The sequence below is a fragment of the Chaetomium strumarium genome, assembly GCF_033439665.1.
Source record: "Chaetomium strumarium strain CBS 333.67 chromosome Unknown B0T15scaffold_1, whole genome shotgun sequence".
Classification (NCBI taxonomy): Eukaryota; Fungi; Ascomycota; class Sordariomycetes; order Sordariales; family Chaetomiaceae; genus Chaetomium; species Chaetomium strumarium.
In genome coordinates, this window is record NW_026944429.1 from 902,909 (window position 1) to 917,853 (window position 14,945).

A 14,945-nucleotide genomic window follows, 5' to 3' on the forward strand; every position below is an offset into this window, starting at 1 on the left:
TATGGGCATGCTCAACTAGGGCATGACACTATACCACATCCTGTACTTCCATGCAAAGTGGCGTCGACATCTTATCTAACATGTTCTCATCGCATTACATTGTCGGGGGCTTTTCCAATTCCACATGGGTTGGGATGAGCTGCCACCGGTTCCTGTCTGCATGGACTAGACAGTCGACTCTTTGGTTTTCGCCAACCCCTACAAAGAACGGCAGATTGTATACGGACGTTCATCTCTGCCGTCTACGTTTATCTCGATTCTGTAGCATCCTTATTCGGGGCGTCGAGGGAGTCCCTTTCAATTTCTGCTAGCCAATAATTGCCACTGGCAGTGTTTGCTAGAAGGCTTCAGATACCGTTGGATCTGTCCCACAGTAGCTCGCTCAGGCCCCTCGGCATCATGGTTCACGCTAAGGTAGGTAGCAATGCAAAAAGCGCTGAGGCAAAATATCCTCCGAAGCGAGCCACAACAAGTGGAATTGACTCACCCGCACAGAACGCCAGTACCGCCCAAACCCGCCATCGCATCGTCGTCAACGCCGATAACAATGCAATCTAAAACCTGGTCCGGCTGCATGCGCTCTTGCCCCTCCAGGCGGCCCGATCCCGATTCCTAACCCGAGCCGTCCGCAGCAGCGCCTGTCGAGTCAACGCCAGCCGAAACCTCGCCAGTCTTGTCCCTGTCAACGCCAGCCAAACCCTCATCCGCAATCCTGCCGCCACCCCGGCGGCGACCGCGGCCCGGAGGCCTACCCCGGCGCCGTTTGGCCATGGGCTTATCATCTTTCGTGGCCGCACCTTTGCCCTTTGCAACAGCGAATCCCTCCTAAGAATTCTCGAGATGCGACCACTCGGGTATAGCCCTAATCTGCTGCCACATGAACTTCTCAAGCTTATTGGCCGACTTCGCGTACGACGTCGTTTCGCTGTTGTACTTGCGGCAGTTGTCGAAGATGAGCTTCGCGTCGCGGATGAAGTCCTCGGGCGTGTTGTACTGGTCCGCTTCGAGCTTCGTTTCCATTGTCGAGAGGTCCATTGGCTCCTTGATCACGTCGTAGTAGTCTAGCACCTCGTCTTTGTTGACGGGAACGAGGAACGGCCAGGCGGAGGGGTGGTTTTGTAGATCGTTGAGCAGGTGGAGGAGTTGGTTGTAGTTTGGTCCGTGGCGTGGTTGTCGCGCCAGTTCGTCCATGGCCGGTGACCAACCCGAGGCGCGGATCGCTTCGATGGAGAGGGGATCGATGGGGGATACGCCATTCTTCTGCCATTGTTTTGGGGGCTCGTGGACGATGTGTGATTTGGAATACGCCCGGATCTTAGCCTGGACGCATTCCTTTTGCTTGAGCAGCATCCGGCCCACTTCGAGGTATCGAATACGCGGTAGCATGGTACATTGCATAATCGTTCCGCCCTCGTAGTCCTTGATATAGCCCATCCAAATAGACTCGGGGAGCGTAATTTCTTTGGTAAAACCCTGTTTCTTGAAGTAACCAATCGCATAGTTGTCGGCGTAGGTTAGGAAGTGCTTTACATCGGAGGTCGCCTTGACATAGTCCTTAAGATGGGACATAAGGTGAGCGCCATAGCCCTTGACTTGTTGGTCGGACGAAATAGCACAGAATACTATTTCGGCGAACTGGCGCCCCTTGAAGGGCCGATATGTGATGCCGCCCACCACCTCGAGTGGCTTCTTCACGATGGCGATAGACAGGTGGGTGCGGTCGTAGACCAGGCGCGCGATATAGTCCTTGGGCATCTTGGGCAGTTGCTTCTGAAAGAGGCACTTAAGGCCGGTGAGAATGATGATGCTCTCGCGCTCGCCATCGTTGTTGACCACTCGAAACTCGATCTCGCCATTGCGCTCTTCGATCACGGCTGGCTGAGTGCAGGGTGTCGTTAGACAACGCGCTCTATGCAGGAGAAGTGGGAGCCGGCGGGCTACAGGCTCACCTTTTCTGGAAATGGTATCGCTGGGACTTTGGCGGGCTGTTTCTCGGGTTCGTCTGAAGGATCGTGTTTAACGCGCTTAGATGCGACAGGCGACGACGGCTCGTCTGTTGCCTTGCGCTTCCCGTCTGGCAGGAGTACGCATCAGCGAAAGCCATACACACAGTAAAAAACAAGGTCAGCCCATCAAATGCACTTACTCTCGTCCTTCATAGTGATGGACTATGGCAGCCTTTTGATGGCAAGGTTCGCGCCGTGGAGTGCGATGTCGATGGTTCATGACGGAGGCGGAGAAGTGGATACACAAGCGACAAGGGCAGGGGGTCCGTTGCACAGTGCACACAGTGGTAGCGCCAAGCTTTGATATGAACGGGGAATTCGAAAGTTGTCCAATTCCAAACTGGAAGACTTGCATCGCCAACATTCGCGTCTCCGTACCTTGTGGACGCGTAAGTCAATTCACGCATTCTCCACGATTTTTGGAGCGCTTGAGCTTGTATCTTGAGGGGATCATATTCAGAGCCTCCAAAACTGCAGCACATGGATTCGACACTGCATGAGGTTTGGCAGGCGGCAGCTGGCTCGCCCTTCATCCCCACTGTTGGCAAGGGCAGTCAATTCTGGGTCGCCTTCGTTCTGCTGGTCATTGGCTTCTTCCTGACCGGCGCTTTCGCGCTGAGTATGTCTGGCGCATCTATTATGGCTGTCTCTTGCTAACCAGCCGGCGACACAGACCGCTCACTCGTGAATTTGCCCGTCCTCGCTGTTCCAGCGTCCCTGGCACTTGCGTACGTCGTCCAACACCCTGTCGACCACTCAGCTGGTTTTAACAGAAGTCGCAGGTTTGGCGTGGTTTACATGTTCTGTGCGGTCGGAGTCTACGTCTAAGATACCCCAGCCTCTCGCCAATTCTGTAGCGTAGCGTTATCTGAAAGAAGTCGCTTTTGCGCAGTCTCAAGCAGAGGTCCTCCTGAACCTTTGATATCTTCTCTCTACAGGCGTGCCGCCCCGAATCATCATGGAGCCCGAGGGCTCTGTTCCCGCTCCTCCAATCTTCCGAGCGGTTGCCAACTCGACAAGGCCGCTGTATCAGCTTCTCAAGGCGATCAACTTCACAAACAAGGTGCATATCGATATCACAGAGAATGGCCTGAGGTTTGCGGCCGACCATGCTCGAGTGATGCAAGGTGAGTGGGCCTGCGATCCCCAACGTCTGGGTAACGGTTCGATGTTGACTTGGATTATCAGGGGTCGCGCATTGGAGCAAGAGCCTTTTCACAACCTACACCACCAATATTCCTTCAGGCCCCGCCCGGACGTCCCCTTCGGCTGAGGATTCGGAGAAAGAAGACGAGGCCTCGCCACCAACCTTCCAGATCTCTCTTCCCGCACTCCTTGAAACGCTCCAGATCTTCGGCGCTGCCGACGCGGCCGCCCGCCAAGCCAAGGCCGACGCCGACCCCTACCGCAGCAACCTACGCAACTATCGATCCGATGCCTTCTCCAACCACACGCTGGGCATGGCGGGCACCTGCTCCCTCTCGTACACCCAGGAAGGTGAGCCCTTCAGCATCGTGCTCGACGAGTCCGGCGTCAGCACCACCTGCAACCTCACCACCTACGTGCCCGAGACACCGGACGACATCCCCTTTGACATTGAGGACCTGTCGTTCAAGATCATCACCTCGGCTCGCTGGCTGTTGGATGCCCTCACCGAGCTGGCTCCGACAAGTCCCGAGAAGCTGACGATCGCCGCGTCGAAGCGGGAGCCCTACCTCCGCTTGACAAGCTCGGGCGGTCCGCTCGGTTCAAGCAACGTCGACTTTGCCAAGGGGCGGGATCTGCTCGAAACATTCTCGGTGAGGCAGCGGTGGGTGCAGACGTTCAAGTTCGACATTATCAAATCGGCAAGCGAGGCCATGCGCATCGCCAGCAAGGTCAGTCTGCGCGGCGATGGCCAGGGCGTGTTGAGTATGCAGTTTATGGTTGAAGTGGAGGGGTCTGGTCCGAGCTTTCTGGACTTTCGGTTTGTGCCGTATGCGGTTTGCGAGGATGAGGGGGAGGAGGGGGAGGAGGGTGAAGGGGAGGAGGGCCCGGAGATGGAGCGATAGGCATTTCCAAGGGGCTGATCCCGGATCTCCTGCATGTGTTCTGCCAACATTGATCCAGCCAGGAGTTGTGGCGATGAATTCCTACAGCTCGCAGCCGACAGAGACTAGGTAACCATAGCTGCTGCGCTGTATCGATGCCTCACTCCACTGCTCAGGGCTGCAAAAAACTGTTCACGTTCGCAGACACTTTGACATCGCACACATGTACCTTGTCCGCATGTATGCCGACTTTAGCTAGCCCGAGAACAAGGCTTTGAGCTATTTACCAAGGCCATGATGTGCCGAGATTTAAGCCGCATTTCCCTTCCGAGACCCGACTTGAGACCCCGGAGCATTTAGAGGAGGGCGAAGAACCCATTGCGTTGGTCGAGGGCCTTGAAGCTGCAGACGCCACCAGAGCTGAAGAGACGCTAGGGATGGACGTGTGACTTGGACGAAGCAGAACTGGCGGAAGGGATCTTGCTTCCTTTGGAGAGGGGAAGAATGGAATGACGCTCGCCACTGGCATGTTAACCAGTGGTTCCTTGACCCATTGTGACCATTTTCTCTCTCCGTTATACTGAGAGGTCTTACCTCTACTGCCGTGTTTTAGACGATCAAGAGTAAATCAACATGCACCTTAATCCCGTGAGGAATGTGGGAATGTCAGAGGCCAGAGTTGGTGATTGGCCGCTTATTACTCACGAAGACAAACGAATAGGTACCAGGCACTTAGCAATAGTAGGCATGGAAGACTTCTTATCATATTCCTCGCTCTCAGCCGTGCCACCCCGAGTCGGTGGTGGCGGGTCTGACATTCGACTGGTTCACCGGGTCAGTGAGTCAGCCGAGTGTAAGCTGACCCAGATTATCTAGATAGGTACAGTACTAAGAAAGTAGCTTAGAAGTCAGCTCACCTACTACGCTACCCATGTGATCGAGTTTCGATGCATTCTCTGCACAGGCACAGCATTGCGGCGACAAGCAGCCGAGGCAGGGCAGGCCGATAATAATCCGGGGAAGTACAGAGAGTTAGAGGCATTTGAAGGGAATGTTGACGATGACCGATGGCATGCGTTTCATAGACCTCCATTTCTCCATGCGAATGCATACAAGGCGCTTCCGCATTCCCAACGGGCTGCTGTTTCTGCTGATGGGCTTTTCGGCGTCTGTGTGCGGCTCCGAGTGCCTACATGATTTCTAGGGCCCTTCGTTACCGACCTGCCGCCAATGGAAAGTCGTGAACGAGGGTATGATGGTGTCCTCGCCCACGCCTCGGCGACGTCCTAGAACAGGCTGATGGCGTGGGAAGACGGAGGCCGGTCCAAGTCGCCACACATATGCAGCTGGGGCCCAGCAATGTAGGTGTGGTAGGCTCCTCCTCCTCCGAGCCGCGAGGAATGGATCTTCTCGATGTCCCTGTGAAGCGGGCCCTTATTACTCCCAAGTAAACCGCGAGTCTCTTTAACACTCTCTTTCACTCCCACTCCTAATCAACGGCGTCCAGCTACTTCCCTCTCTTCCTACCTACCTATCCCTTCTTCGCTCTCACCTGCCTAGGTAGATACTCGCCAAAATGAGACTTGAGGAGCACCAACTCCTAGAACAAAACGAAGGAGGGGAACAGTGCTCCCAGGGAGAAACCAGCTGGAGGCATTACCAGCCCATGGTCCTGCTCAGATCGTCTCTCTCCTTCCTGTCCCGCTGCTGGCGCCCCGAAGAAGTCCCGGAGGACCAGAAAACAAAATACACGCACACGCCAACCAACGCGGCGACATCGTTCCTCAAGACCACCACGACGAGGTCCATGCAGAAGGCCAACGAGATCCTCTGACCTGCTGTGCGTGTGTGTGGGATCTGTGTCTTTATCATCCCCAGTGCCTTCGCCGCCGTCGTCAGCAAAAAAGGGGCGGCGGCTGTTGGGGATTCCTAAAGCAGAGACCGTGAAGGTCAACAACCCCGCCGAAAGAAGAATCCCGGCCCCGGCCCCGGCCGCGGGACAGACGGATGAAACGAAACAATGGTCCGGACTCGGCTGGATGAGGGAAGGCAGGCCGGCAGCGGTGGCCGAGTTGTACCTGCCGGGCCTATAACAAGCAGCCCCGAGACGGGGCACAGCTTCTCGGTGCGAAGATCCGGCAGGAGTTTAAGGACGTTGGTTTCACCGGCTTTGTGTACGAGGGCAACCCGCCGCCACGGCGCTGGTAACGGCCATGGTCGTCCCGGACTCGGCCGCGGCGCTCCTTGAACGCGGCCTACATAGTGTACAATACATGCATACGGAGGGGATCGGGGAGGAGGGGGCGTCGCTCGTGCACTACCCCACATCTATACATAGTAGCTGGGGCCGCGACGGCCTAGTGCATAGGCAACCCCGGGGTGATGCGGAACATCGTTGTGCGGGAGCGGGTTTGGATGGGGAAGGGTGTGCGGCTCCGTATCAACACCTTGGGTTGGACTGCAGACAGTGAGGTCGCGTTTTCGGGCCAAAAGGTGTGCCTGTTGGTTGGGGTGACACATGGAAGATCGACGGGGGTCCTGGGATCCAGAACCGTGGGATGGAGTCTGATAGGAAGCCATTCACGGTCTGAGAATGGTGGCAGCCGCATAAATGGATCCAACTCCGTCCGGGGATTTTCCGGCTAGACAATTGCTGTGCTCTCCCCAACCTCCAGGTCCCGTTATCTGAAACAGCCAGTGCCATGATGTGGCGTGGACAACGATCCCGTCAGAACTGTGTTGCCAGGCTTGAGCTGAACGTCTCAGCTAAACGTCTCAGCAACTAGGTACATACATACAAACAGTATGGTGTATCCATGTCTGCGTCGCATCAGTCACACTGTCAACCAGAGAAACATCTCATTGTTCTCTCAAACAACATGTTTACATACTGTGTAAGTAGGTGCTTTCAGGGCATTCCTTTTTGCGCGGGGACGATGGATTGTCTGGTGTTTTGCTAATCCTCTGAGCTTGGATGAGACGGTTACACAAGCGACATAGAGTTCGAGACCGAGATGAAGCTGACAACGAATACATACCAGCCTACCAGTCGTCTACTTGCACTGCTTCCCAGCTTACCTTGTGCGGGAAGGAGCCCTAACGTGAGATCATCTCGCCCGCGCCGCTGAGAACTCCGGGCGGGCCCGTTATATCTTCCATAGGAGCCTCGGTAGACAAGCGTGACGGCAGCGCATCGCGCGGAGGAGCTGAGTCGTTGGGTGCGACGCCAAAAACTTCACACTCATTTGCATCCCGTAACCCGTTCGTCCCGTATATGATGAGGGAGCGCGCGGATGAGGCCCACGTGCAATGGTTGCTTGCGGAGTTGATCGAGGTCCCCTCGCATGATGCATCCTATCACGGTGCCATGCCGTGGCATGCCATCAGGCTGCCCCGGCCGACGGGAATCGAGAGTGGACTCGGTGGAGAGGACCGAATAGCGCCGCCAAAAGGATGACGGCTGCCATGGGCAACAAAGGCGTGCACAGGTCAGGAACAGAACGCTCTGTCGAGAGACGCTGTTCCTGATCTGGCATGTGCTCAGTCAAGACGGTGCGTGGTTGTGGCGAAGCTTCCCGCTTTTGCTCTCGCTGCCCCGAGCTGCGATTCCGGTTGGCCGGGGTGTACTCATTGCAATGCACTATCGCGGCAGCTGCAGTTGAGATGGTGTGCAGCCGACGTAAAAATCCCTGCAAACGAGCGGGCTTTGGGCTGGATGACTTCCATTAGCCGGGCGATGCTCAGCTTGATTTAAACTTGTTGCCTGGAGATCGCAGCTGCCGGACAGGCCTGCAGAGCGGTGCTTCCCGTCTGTGAGAGAGCCGACAAAAACCCATGCATGAGTAATCCGTACGGAGAGGGTCGTGTTGGCCGAGGGTTGCAGGTTTGCATCGCACCGGGGCCGTGGAAGAGGGATTGGTGTACACGCAGCACATAACGTTAGCTACCTACCCTCGCCTAGTGTAAGCGACGGTGAGATTCGTACACTAAGACCGCCCTGCACAGGAGCATCTCCTCTCGTTGCAACATAGGACCTTTCTGTGAGGGTTCGCATCATGGGGCGTTTCTTGGACCGAGCCTGCTCTCCTGTCGGCGGGAAGGTCGGCGACAACCCTGCCTCCCTTGCTAGACAGTGCTAGTTAACCCTTGTGAAATAATCACCCGCCCGAGGGAGCTAAACTAGCGTCTGAGGACCCGCTGCTCCCACAAATTTGAGCGGGCTCGCGGGATCCCTTCCAGGTTTGTTTGCTGAGGGAGGTAAGGAACTCACCAAAGCATTGGCCAAGCAGGTTTTCTTAGCGTACCGTCCACGTGCGGGCTAGGAATGGTCTGATCAGGGAGGCCTGCATCTGTGTTGCGCAGAAACCCTCCGGTACCCAATTGATCCTGACTCCCGTCAGGGCAACAATACCGGTATTGCATCGCGCCAAGATCGTTGTCCACTACCCATACTCCGCGGAGACTCGTGCGGACGTGGTCGGCGCTCGTTAGCGATACGCTGCACTATAATACCTGATATAGGTGCATCTTTTCAGTGAGTTTGCATAAGTGGATGTGTCTTGTTTGGTTTGATTGTGTGCCTGGGGATCGTCGGCGGGCCTCCGAGCTAGCTAGGTAGAGTGGATTCGAGTTGCAGTTTAGCTATGGCTCGTGTGTACAGTGCGCCAACGGCTTGCTCGGAGAGTAATTCGGCTAACAAGGATAGGGGCACGGCAGGCACTCGATAGCGTAGGGCTCCACCACCGATGAGGATCTCTAACGGCGAGTTTAACTAGACAGTGCGCGTGCCTAATTGCGAGATTGCGCACTGTCAGCCCGGTGCGGGGCATTCTTACATCGCTCCCGCGCTCATCCGAACATCGCAGCCAATCCGTTCATTCCAAACCTGCGTTACGCAACGACGGATCTGATGGAGCTAAGCCGCCCGGATTTGCACGTTCTTTGTTTCCCTTGTTATATCCTCGCAATTCCATTTTCTCACCGAGTCTAGCAGCCGACCTCGAGCCCCTCTTTGCAATCGACAGGAACTGCAAATTGAGCGCCGGGCCTGGTGTTGGTGATTCAGCCGCAGGTAACAGCATGCGGGCAGTTTGCCTCGAGCACAGCTCCCCTCACTGTGCCCTCTCCATACTTGGGGAAGCAGCATCCCCCTCCAGAAGCTGTGTGTGAAGGGCGCCAACTGAGTGATCAACGGGCCAACACCTGACCCGATTTACGTATAAGGAGTCTTGCTAACTGCTTGGCCCTCACCTTACGCCAACGCGCTGTTTAGGAAGCGCTCATCAGTCTGATGACCGAGAGTGCAGCTCCCCTCTTTTCTCGCTGGAGTCGAAGTGTTCCGCTTTGCAGATAAGAATGGCCCCTCGACAAGGGCATAGTGTAGACGATCGTGAGACCCACCGTCTCACATTAGCCCACTTTCTCTCCCCCCGTTCTTCCTGTTGCCTGCGGGCTGTCTATAGTGTATCCGACTCAGTTCCAGGTAGACGAGGGGATACACTACACTATGGTCGAGTCCATGGTGCAAAATACTTGCGCGATCGTAGCTTGATCGGGGCCAGCATCGCAAAAGCTGGGAGGATTGATCCCAGGATTGTGCCTAGGATCGGACCCAGAATCAGTGCCGCTTGCCGAGTCGCGCGTCGATCACCAGGCGATTGCGCTCCGGGGACATTTTGGAAGGATCTATTCAGCACGATGTGTTTCGACACTTCACCGGACAGTAATTCGGCACCGTGGACGACTTTGCAAAATCAGCTCTGGGTATGGCTGACACACCGTGCTCGCCTGCCTGTTCCGCTGTCCAGCACTGATGAGAGACCAATATTCGTACAGGCCGTCAGCTCGCAAAACGGTTGGCCAATTGCGGCACTATGGCAACGGAAACAGGGAAGCCGGGGGTTGATGGGTGAGAAACGACGGAGGGGTCGGTCGTTCGCGCCTCGCACCCCATGGCCCGGCCTGTCCCTCGCTTGTCGCGGATGGAGATGTGTGCCCGCCCCCAGCTCGCTTGGCAACCAGGGCCCCGGTCTTTGCATTCTTCACAGGTTTGGCGATGGTCAACGCCACACTCTTGGTGCAAGAGTACCACCGTACGTAGCACACAGATGGGACCGGATGCCAGTCGCAGGGCGAGCGGGCCCGGACGGTGCGGTACCCCCCATGGCGTTCACTGGCATGCTCTACGGCCATGCGCCGTTCCGTTTAATATTACACTAGTTACAGCACAGCACAGCACCACCGCATACACCTACCCTCTATCCCCCGCGCCTCGGCCCTGCCCTCTCCCGGCGAGTCTGGCCTTTCAACTCCTCCCTACATACATCCGTTACATGTGTGTAAGCCTGTTGGTTCGTTAGGTCACACGAACAAGACGGCTGTGGGAATGCGGTGGCCGTCAACCTAGCCAACGCCTCGAAACCCTCCTCACTCATATCTCCGTGCCATGTGCTTCGTGCTACATTCCGGCCCTTTCCTTTCTTTCCTCCCTTTTGTCCCCACAGACAAGCGCCATGTTCAGCATCCGGAAGAAGCTCATTCCGAGTCCTCAGAAGAAGCCGGATGGCCCCGAGGACTATGAAGGGTCATACTTCTACCACGACGACGATGAGATGGATACGTTGAGCCGGATCAGAACATGGAGACCGCCGATGGGATTGATGAAGCGGTCCAAGCCGAGCATCGACATCCGCCGGAGCGAAGACCTCCATCGCATCATCTGCATCCCCCCGTTGCCCGATACGCCGCAATCATCGACCACTTCTTTGTGCAGCATTGACAATGGTACCGGCTATGTTGTGAACGCGGGCCCGAGCCCTCGCGCCTCGCCTCCCCGCCGTCCGGATCGAAGTCCATTGGGAAGTCCCCTGATGGGGCCCCAGAGAAGCCCTCAAAGGAGTCCTCAAAGGAGTCCTCTTCTTCTCCCTCACCAAATCGACGATCAGCAACAACAGCAGCAGCAGCAGCAACAACAGATATCGCGAAGCAGGAGTCCAGCGTCGACGCGCTCACTCCAACATCCTCAGCTTACGCCGCCGTCATCACCACCCCAGCTCTCAGACATGTTCCCGCAATTCCCGCACACGCCCGCAGAGACACCGGATACTGTTCCCACCACGCCCGAGACCAGCACTCACCCACCGTCTCTCGAAGTGATCACTGTGACGCCACCGCCTGAGACAGCAGCCGAAGGCGACAAGGCGGGCTTCTCCCCAGAAGCCCAGCAGCTCATGCACGAGACGGACGAGGCATTCCAGCTACGCCAGCCCGTGACCGTGGCCGACGCAAGGCTACCCGACCATGAGCTGGACAAGTTTCCCAAACTCAAGGACCCTTCACCGGTGTCCCCTCCAGCACGGAGGAAGTCGCAGCGGCGCAGTCAGGGCTCCGTCAAGTCGGTCAAGTCACCGACAAAGACATCGATGAAGGATCCTTTGTTGCCAGCCCAAGCCCGCCTTCCCTCCAATTCGCGGCCGAAGCGGGCCAAGTCAAAGAAGTCGCGGCGGCGGCCACGTGCGCCGGTGAGGCAGTCATCCATGTGGCAATTGACGGAGAGCGCCAAGGAGTTTACGATCCGCATTTTCCACCGCGTCGAAGTAGATGAGATGCTTCCCGAGAGCACGCTGCGGGAAATCAGGAGGAGCAGAGCCGCGCACTGGACTCAGTCGCCCGAGCTGGGCGTGACACACATCAAGGACGGTAAGAAGAAGGACAAGGACAATAATAAGAGCGCCGCCTCTACGCCGATCGAGCCGTTGAGCCTCGACAATTCCCTCGGCGCGGTAACAGAGGAGGAGGATAACGTGGTGACGCCCCGTGCCTCTGTTGTGAACAATCAGGAGACCGAGATCGGCCAAGAGGATTGCAAAACACCGACACTGGCGGCTCAAGAGCAGTTGAAAGGGACGAACCAGGAGTCTGACAATGGGCCGGCACCGGTGGCGGAGCTGGCGGAAGAAGAACCGGCATTGCCGTTGCAGCAGCCCGACTCGCCAACCACCAAGTCTTACGACGGGGATGAGGACGAAGGGTCTCTGCCAATCATGATGGTCGAGGATGCGTCGGCGGCAGAAGCCAAGCCAGTCGAGGCCAGCCAGCCAGCCGCGTCGGCCATGCCGCCACCATTGAAGGCGTCTCCCATGCACCGCCGTCTCCCGAGCAGACAACTGCCACCACTCCCCACGATTCCCGAGGTGATAGCAATAGGACCCGAGGAGGCCACGCTATCGCCGACGTCCGCGCCGCTGCCGCCCGGATCCGCATCCAAGGTGAACACGGACGACTACGTTTTCTTGGACAGTACGCCTTACACACTGACCATGCCGGCCTTCCGCCATGGCCAGATCCGCCTGGCCAAGGCCGATCTGCCGATCGGCACGCTGGCCGCGGCGGTTGATGACACGCTTGACTGGACAGCGTTTCAGATGGCCATTCTCGGCGGCGCCGGCGATTTCTTCAGCGAGCCGACCGACTACTCGCGGCCGTCCGAGGCCGAGCTCGAGCAGCTCGAAGAGCTTGCCTCGTGGTTTGGCAGCTTCGGCTTCGACGGGCCCGGCTCGCTGATCGGCCCCAGCGAGCCACGGACTCCCACCCAGGGCTGGACGCCCGTCCTCCCGCGGACGCCCGCGCTGACGCCTCCCTCGCCGACCTCGACGCCCGGCAGCAGCCCAAGCCCGCGGACGGTGGTGGGTAGTAGCACCACCCGGAGCCCCGGCTTCCGGCGGATAGACCCGCCGGCGCCGTGCGAGGCCGACGACGGAAGCAGCAGGAGGCTGGATTTCGGCGACTCGATCGCGGGGCGCTTCTTCCCGACCGTATCTCTCGGCCCGCCGGTCGGCAGCTCCCACAAGCCCGGCGGCCACCGGCGCAGCGTCAGCAGCACCACGTTCGGCCACCAGCCGCTCATGGCTCCGCCGACGCTGAAGCAGTCGGCCTCGTTTGAGAGCCGCGGCCGCAACCACGCCGGGCTGGCCATCGACTCGGCGCGGCGGCCCAGCGTCGACAGCATCCAGAGCCTCCCGCAGAGTCCCATGATGGATCTCGTGGTCAGCCACGACGTCGACGGGAACGAGTACATGGTCCCCATGGGCTTCAACCTCAGCCATGATCTGGGCGATTTCCTCACCTGGCATGCCGAGCACGTGTCCGGTGCTGGGTTTGCGGCGCCGGATGGGAGCCATATCTGATTCTATTTTTACTGCAATTACTATACTCTCCGTCTGCCTCTCCTCCTCTAGGCTTTTCTCTCCCCCTTTTTTTTTCTCGTCCTTGCCATATCCTCTCGGTCTTTCTACATTTACCAGGTGTTTTGGTAGCATCCAGGCAGGCGGGGACACAGCGGCATTTTTCTTTTTCTTTTTCCCATCCAATCCATCCATCCTCATCATCTCCTTTGCTTTTCTTTTCTTTTCTTACTTTCTTCCTTTCTTTCTCCGGCCTTTGGCGGCGGCGTTCAAACGGTCATTAGGCATATCCATATCTAGGCAGCATCGGGAGAGGGGCGCAAGGAAGGGCAGGGACACGTTTTCTTCTCATTCTTGATACCACCTTCCTTTTCTCTCCTCGGATATCTTCTCTTCTTTTCTTCTCTTTCGCACTATTCTTCTTCTACTTTTTCCGGGTGTGAGGGTATTCTAACTCGGTGTCTTCATTTGGGGCAGCAGCATGTGTTTGGGAGGGGCAGATGAGCGGCCAATAGGGATGGATGGGATGGGATCAAGGGCGAGGGACGAAAAAAGCGCATGCTGTGTTTCGCACCATGATTGTCGTGCTAACGGGGGGTAAAAGATTCTTCTACCTCTTTCGTGGGGCAAAATGCAAATAACTATACGTTAGGTGTGAGATTGGAACAAATACAGGTCTTATTCCTGCCACTATCTTTGCTTGCATTCAACGCATCGGTTTGGTTCGCTTCTCTGCGCGACCGTCCAACCCCCCGGTTTCCCACGTACACCGCATACAAATCCATACTGTGTATCCATATCAAATGCAGCCTAGAGCTCGACTGGCATACCTACTCCGTACTATCCCTGGAAACTCCACTTGGTTCCCGCTAGGATTTTGCATTGCAAGAGAGCACAAGGCCTTGGACTTCCTCCCGCTCATACATGGCTTGATGGGATTGTGCATGCGTTGAGCATCGCCCCGCTGTCAGGGCTGCTAAATAACCTACGTTACCTGCAGATACGGGGTGGAGGCACGCGCGTGCTTAGGTGTTTGTGGGTAACGTAACTATTTCCACACTGTACGTGTATGTATGTATGTACTCACATCCAATCCAATGTAACTTTCCAGTCCAGCGCAGAAAATATTGGAACCTGTCAGCCTGGCTACTAACTGGGCCTGCGGCTGCAGCAAGTGGCTGTGGAAGGGCCGAGCCATCTGCGAGATCCACGGAAGTAAGCGGCATCATCAATATCTCAGATTTCTTTCTCCCGTTCCTCACATCTTTCCATGTGTGCTCCTGAGTCTTGTAGTAGGGTAGGTTGTTGGTTGGTTGGCTGACCAAGGATAGCTGCAGGGAGGCTGGTACATAAATACGACCAGCCTACCACCTCACTACCCAACTTCCAGTAACTGGCTTACCAAGGAGTGTAGGTATGTACTTGTACAGTAGGTAGTTTGCGTTTGCGAAAGTCATGTCATACAAATTCTATACCTAGTCTAACTTTGCACGCTCCTACTAGAGAGTACAGAGCTTACTCGCACTAGGCATAAACGTCCTTCTCGATCAGATTGATCCACCCGCAATGCAGGTACGAAGTTCGAACAACAGCGGAAGCGTTGTCTTGCAGTAGTGCGGAATACGCCCCGCGCTGCGGATGAGGCGGTGCGCAGCCTTTTTTGCTGGTTGCTGCGGTGCATCTTGTGTCTTTTGCGGCGGTCTTTGCCGCGCGTTGCCGCGGCTGCG

General features: G+C 56.7%; 4 protein-coding genes across 4 annotated transcripts; 3 read left to right on the forward strand and 1 right to left on the reverse strand.

The window, feature by feature from the left end:
• Window positions 1–568: 568 nt before the first annotated feature.
• On the reverse strand, window positions 569–2,299 carry B0T15DRAFT_7342 (histone acetyltransferase-like protein). The gene is made up of 3 exons (XM_062871262.1): window positions 2,147–2,299; window positions 1,950–2,074; window positions 569–1,878 (listed from the first exon to the last, which is right to left on the reverse strand). The coding sequence occupies exons 1-3, from the start codon at window positions 2,157–2,159 to the stop codon at window positions 826–828; spliced, it is 1,191 nt and encodes a 396-aa protein (XP_062725371.1). The 5' UTR covers window positions 2,160–2,299; the 3' UTR covers window positions 569–825.
• Window positions 2,300–2,486: 187 nt separating this feature from the next.
• On the forward strand, window positions 2,487–2,834 carry B0T15DRAFT_488311 (uncharacterized protein; the record flags this gene model as incomplete). The annotated part of the gene is made up of 3 exons (XM_062866498.1): window positions 2,487–2,625; window positions 2,680–2,734; window positions 2,789–2,834. The coding sequence occupies 3 exons, from the start codon at window positions 2,487–2,489 to the stop codon at window positions 2,832–2,834; spliced, it is 240 nt and encodes a 79-aa protein (XP_062725372.1).
• B0T15DRAFT_7363 (Rad1/Rec1/Rad17) lies at window positions 2,784–4,188 on the forward strand. The gene is made up of 2 exons (XM_062871265.1): window positions 2,784–3,133; window positions 3,195–4,188. Exons 1-2 carry the CDS (start codon window positions 2,965–2,967, stop codon window positions 4,055–4,057), a joined length of 1,032 nt encoding a protein of 343 aa, XP_062725373.1. The 5' UTR covers window positions 2,784–2,964; the 3' UTR covers window positions 4,058–4,188.
• Window positions 4,189–9,909: 5,721 nt separating this feature from the next.
• B0T15DRAFT_481238 (uncharacterized protein) lies at window positions 9,910–13,221 on the forward strand (the record flags this gene model as incomplete). Its single annotated transcript, XM_062866011.1, has 2 exons — window positions 9,910–9,944; window positions 10,557–13,221. 2 exons carry the CDS (start codon window positions 9,910–9,912, stop codon window positions 13,219–13,221), a joined length of 2,700 nt encoding a protein of 899 aa, XP_062725374.1.
• Window positions 13,222–14,945: the final 1,724 nt, after the last annotated feature.

What these genes read in the sequence shown, in the direction of transcription:
- B0T15DRAFT_7342 (XM_062871262.1), bottom strand. An exon ending in CGATACCATTTCCAGAAAAG is followed by an intron (nt 1,879 to 1,949) that starts GTGAGCCTGTAG and finishes CCCTGCACTCAG; the next exon opens with CCAGCCGTGATCGAAGAGCG.
- B0T15DRAFT_7363 (XM_062871265.1), top strand. Translation starts at nt 2,965, where the DNA reads ATGGAGCCCGAGGGCTCTGTTCCCGCTCCTCCAATCTTCCGAGCGGTT. An exon ending in CCATGCTCGAGTGATGCAAG is followed by an intron (nt 3,134 to 3,194) that starts GTGAGTGGGCCT and finishes TTGGATTATCAG; the next exon opens with GGGTCGCGCATTGGAGCAAG.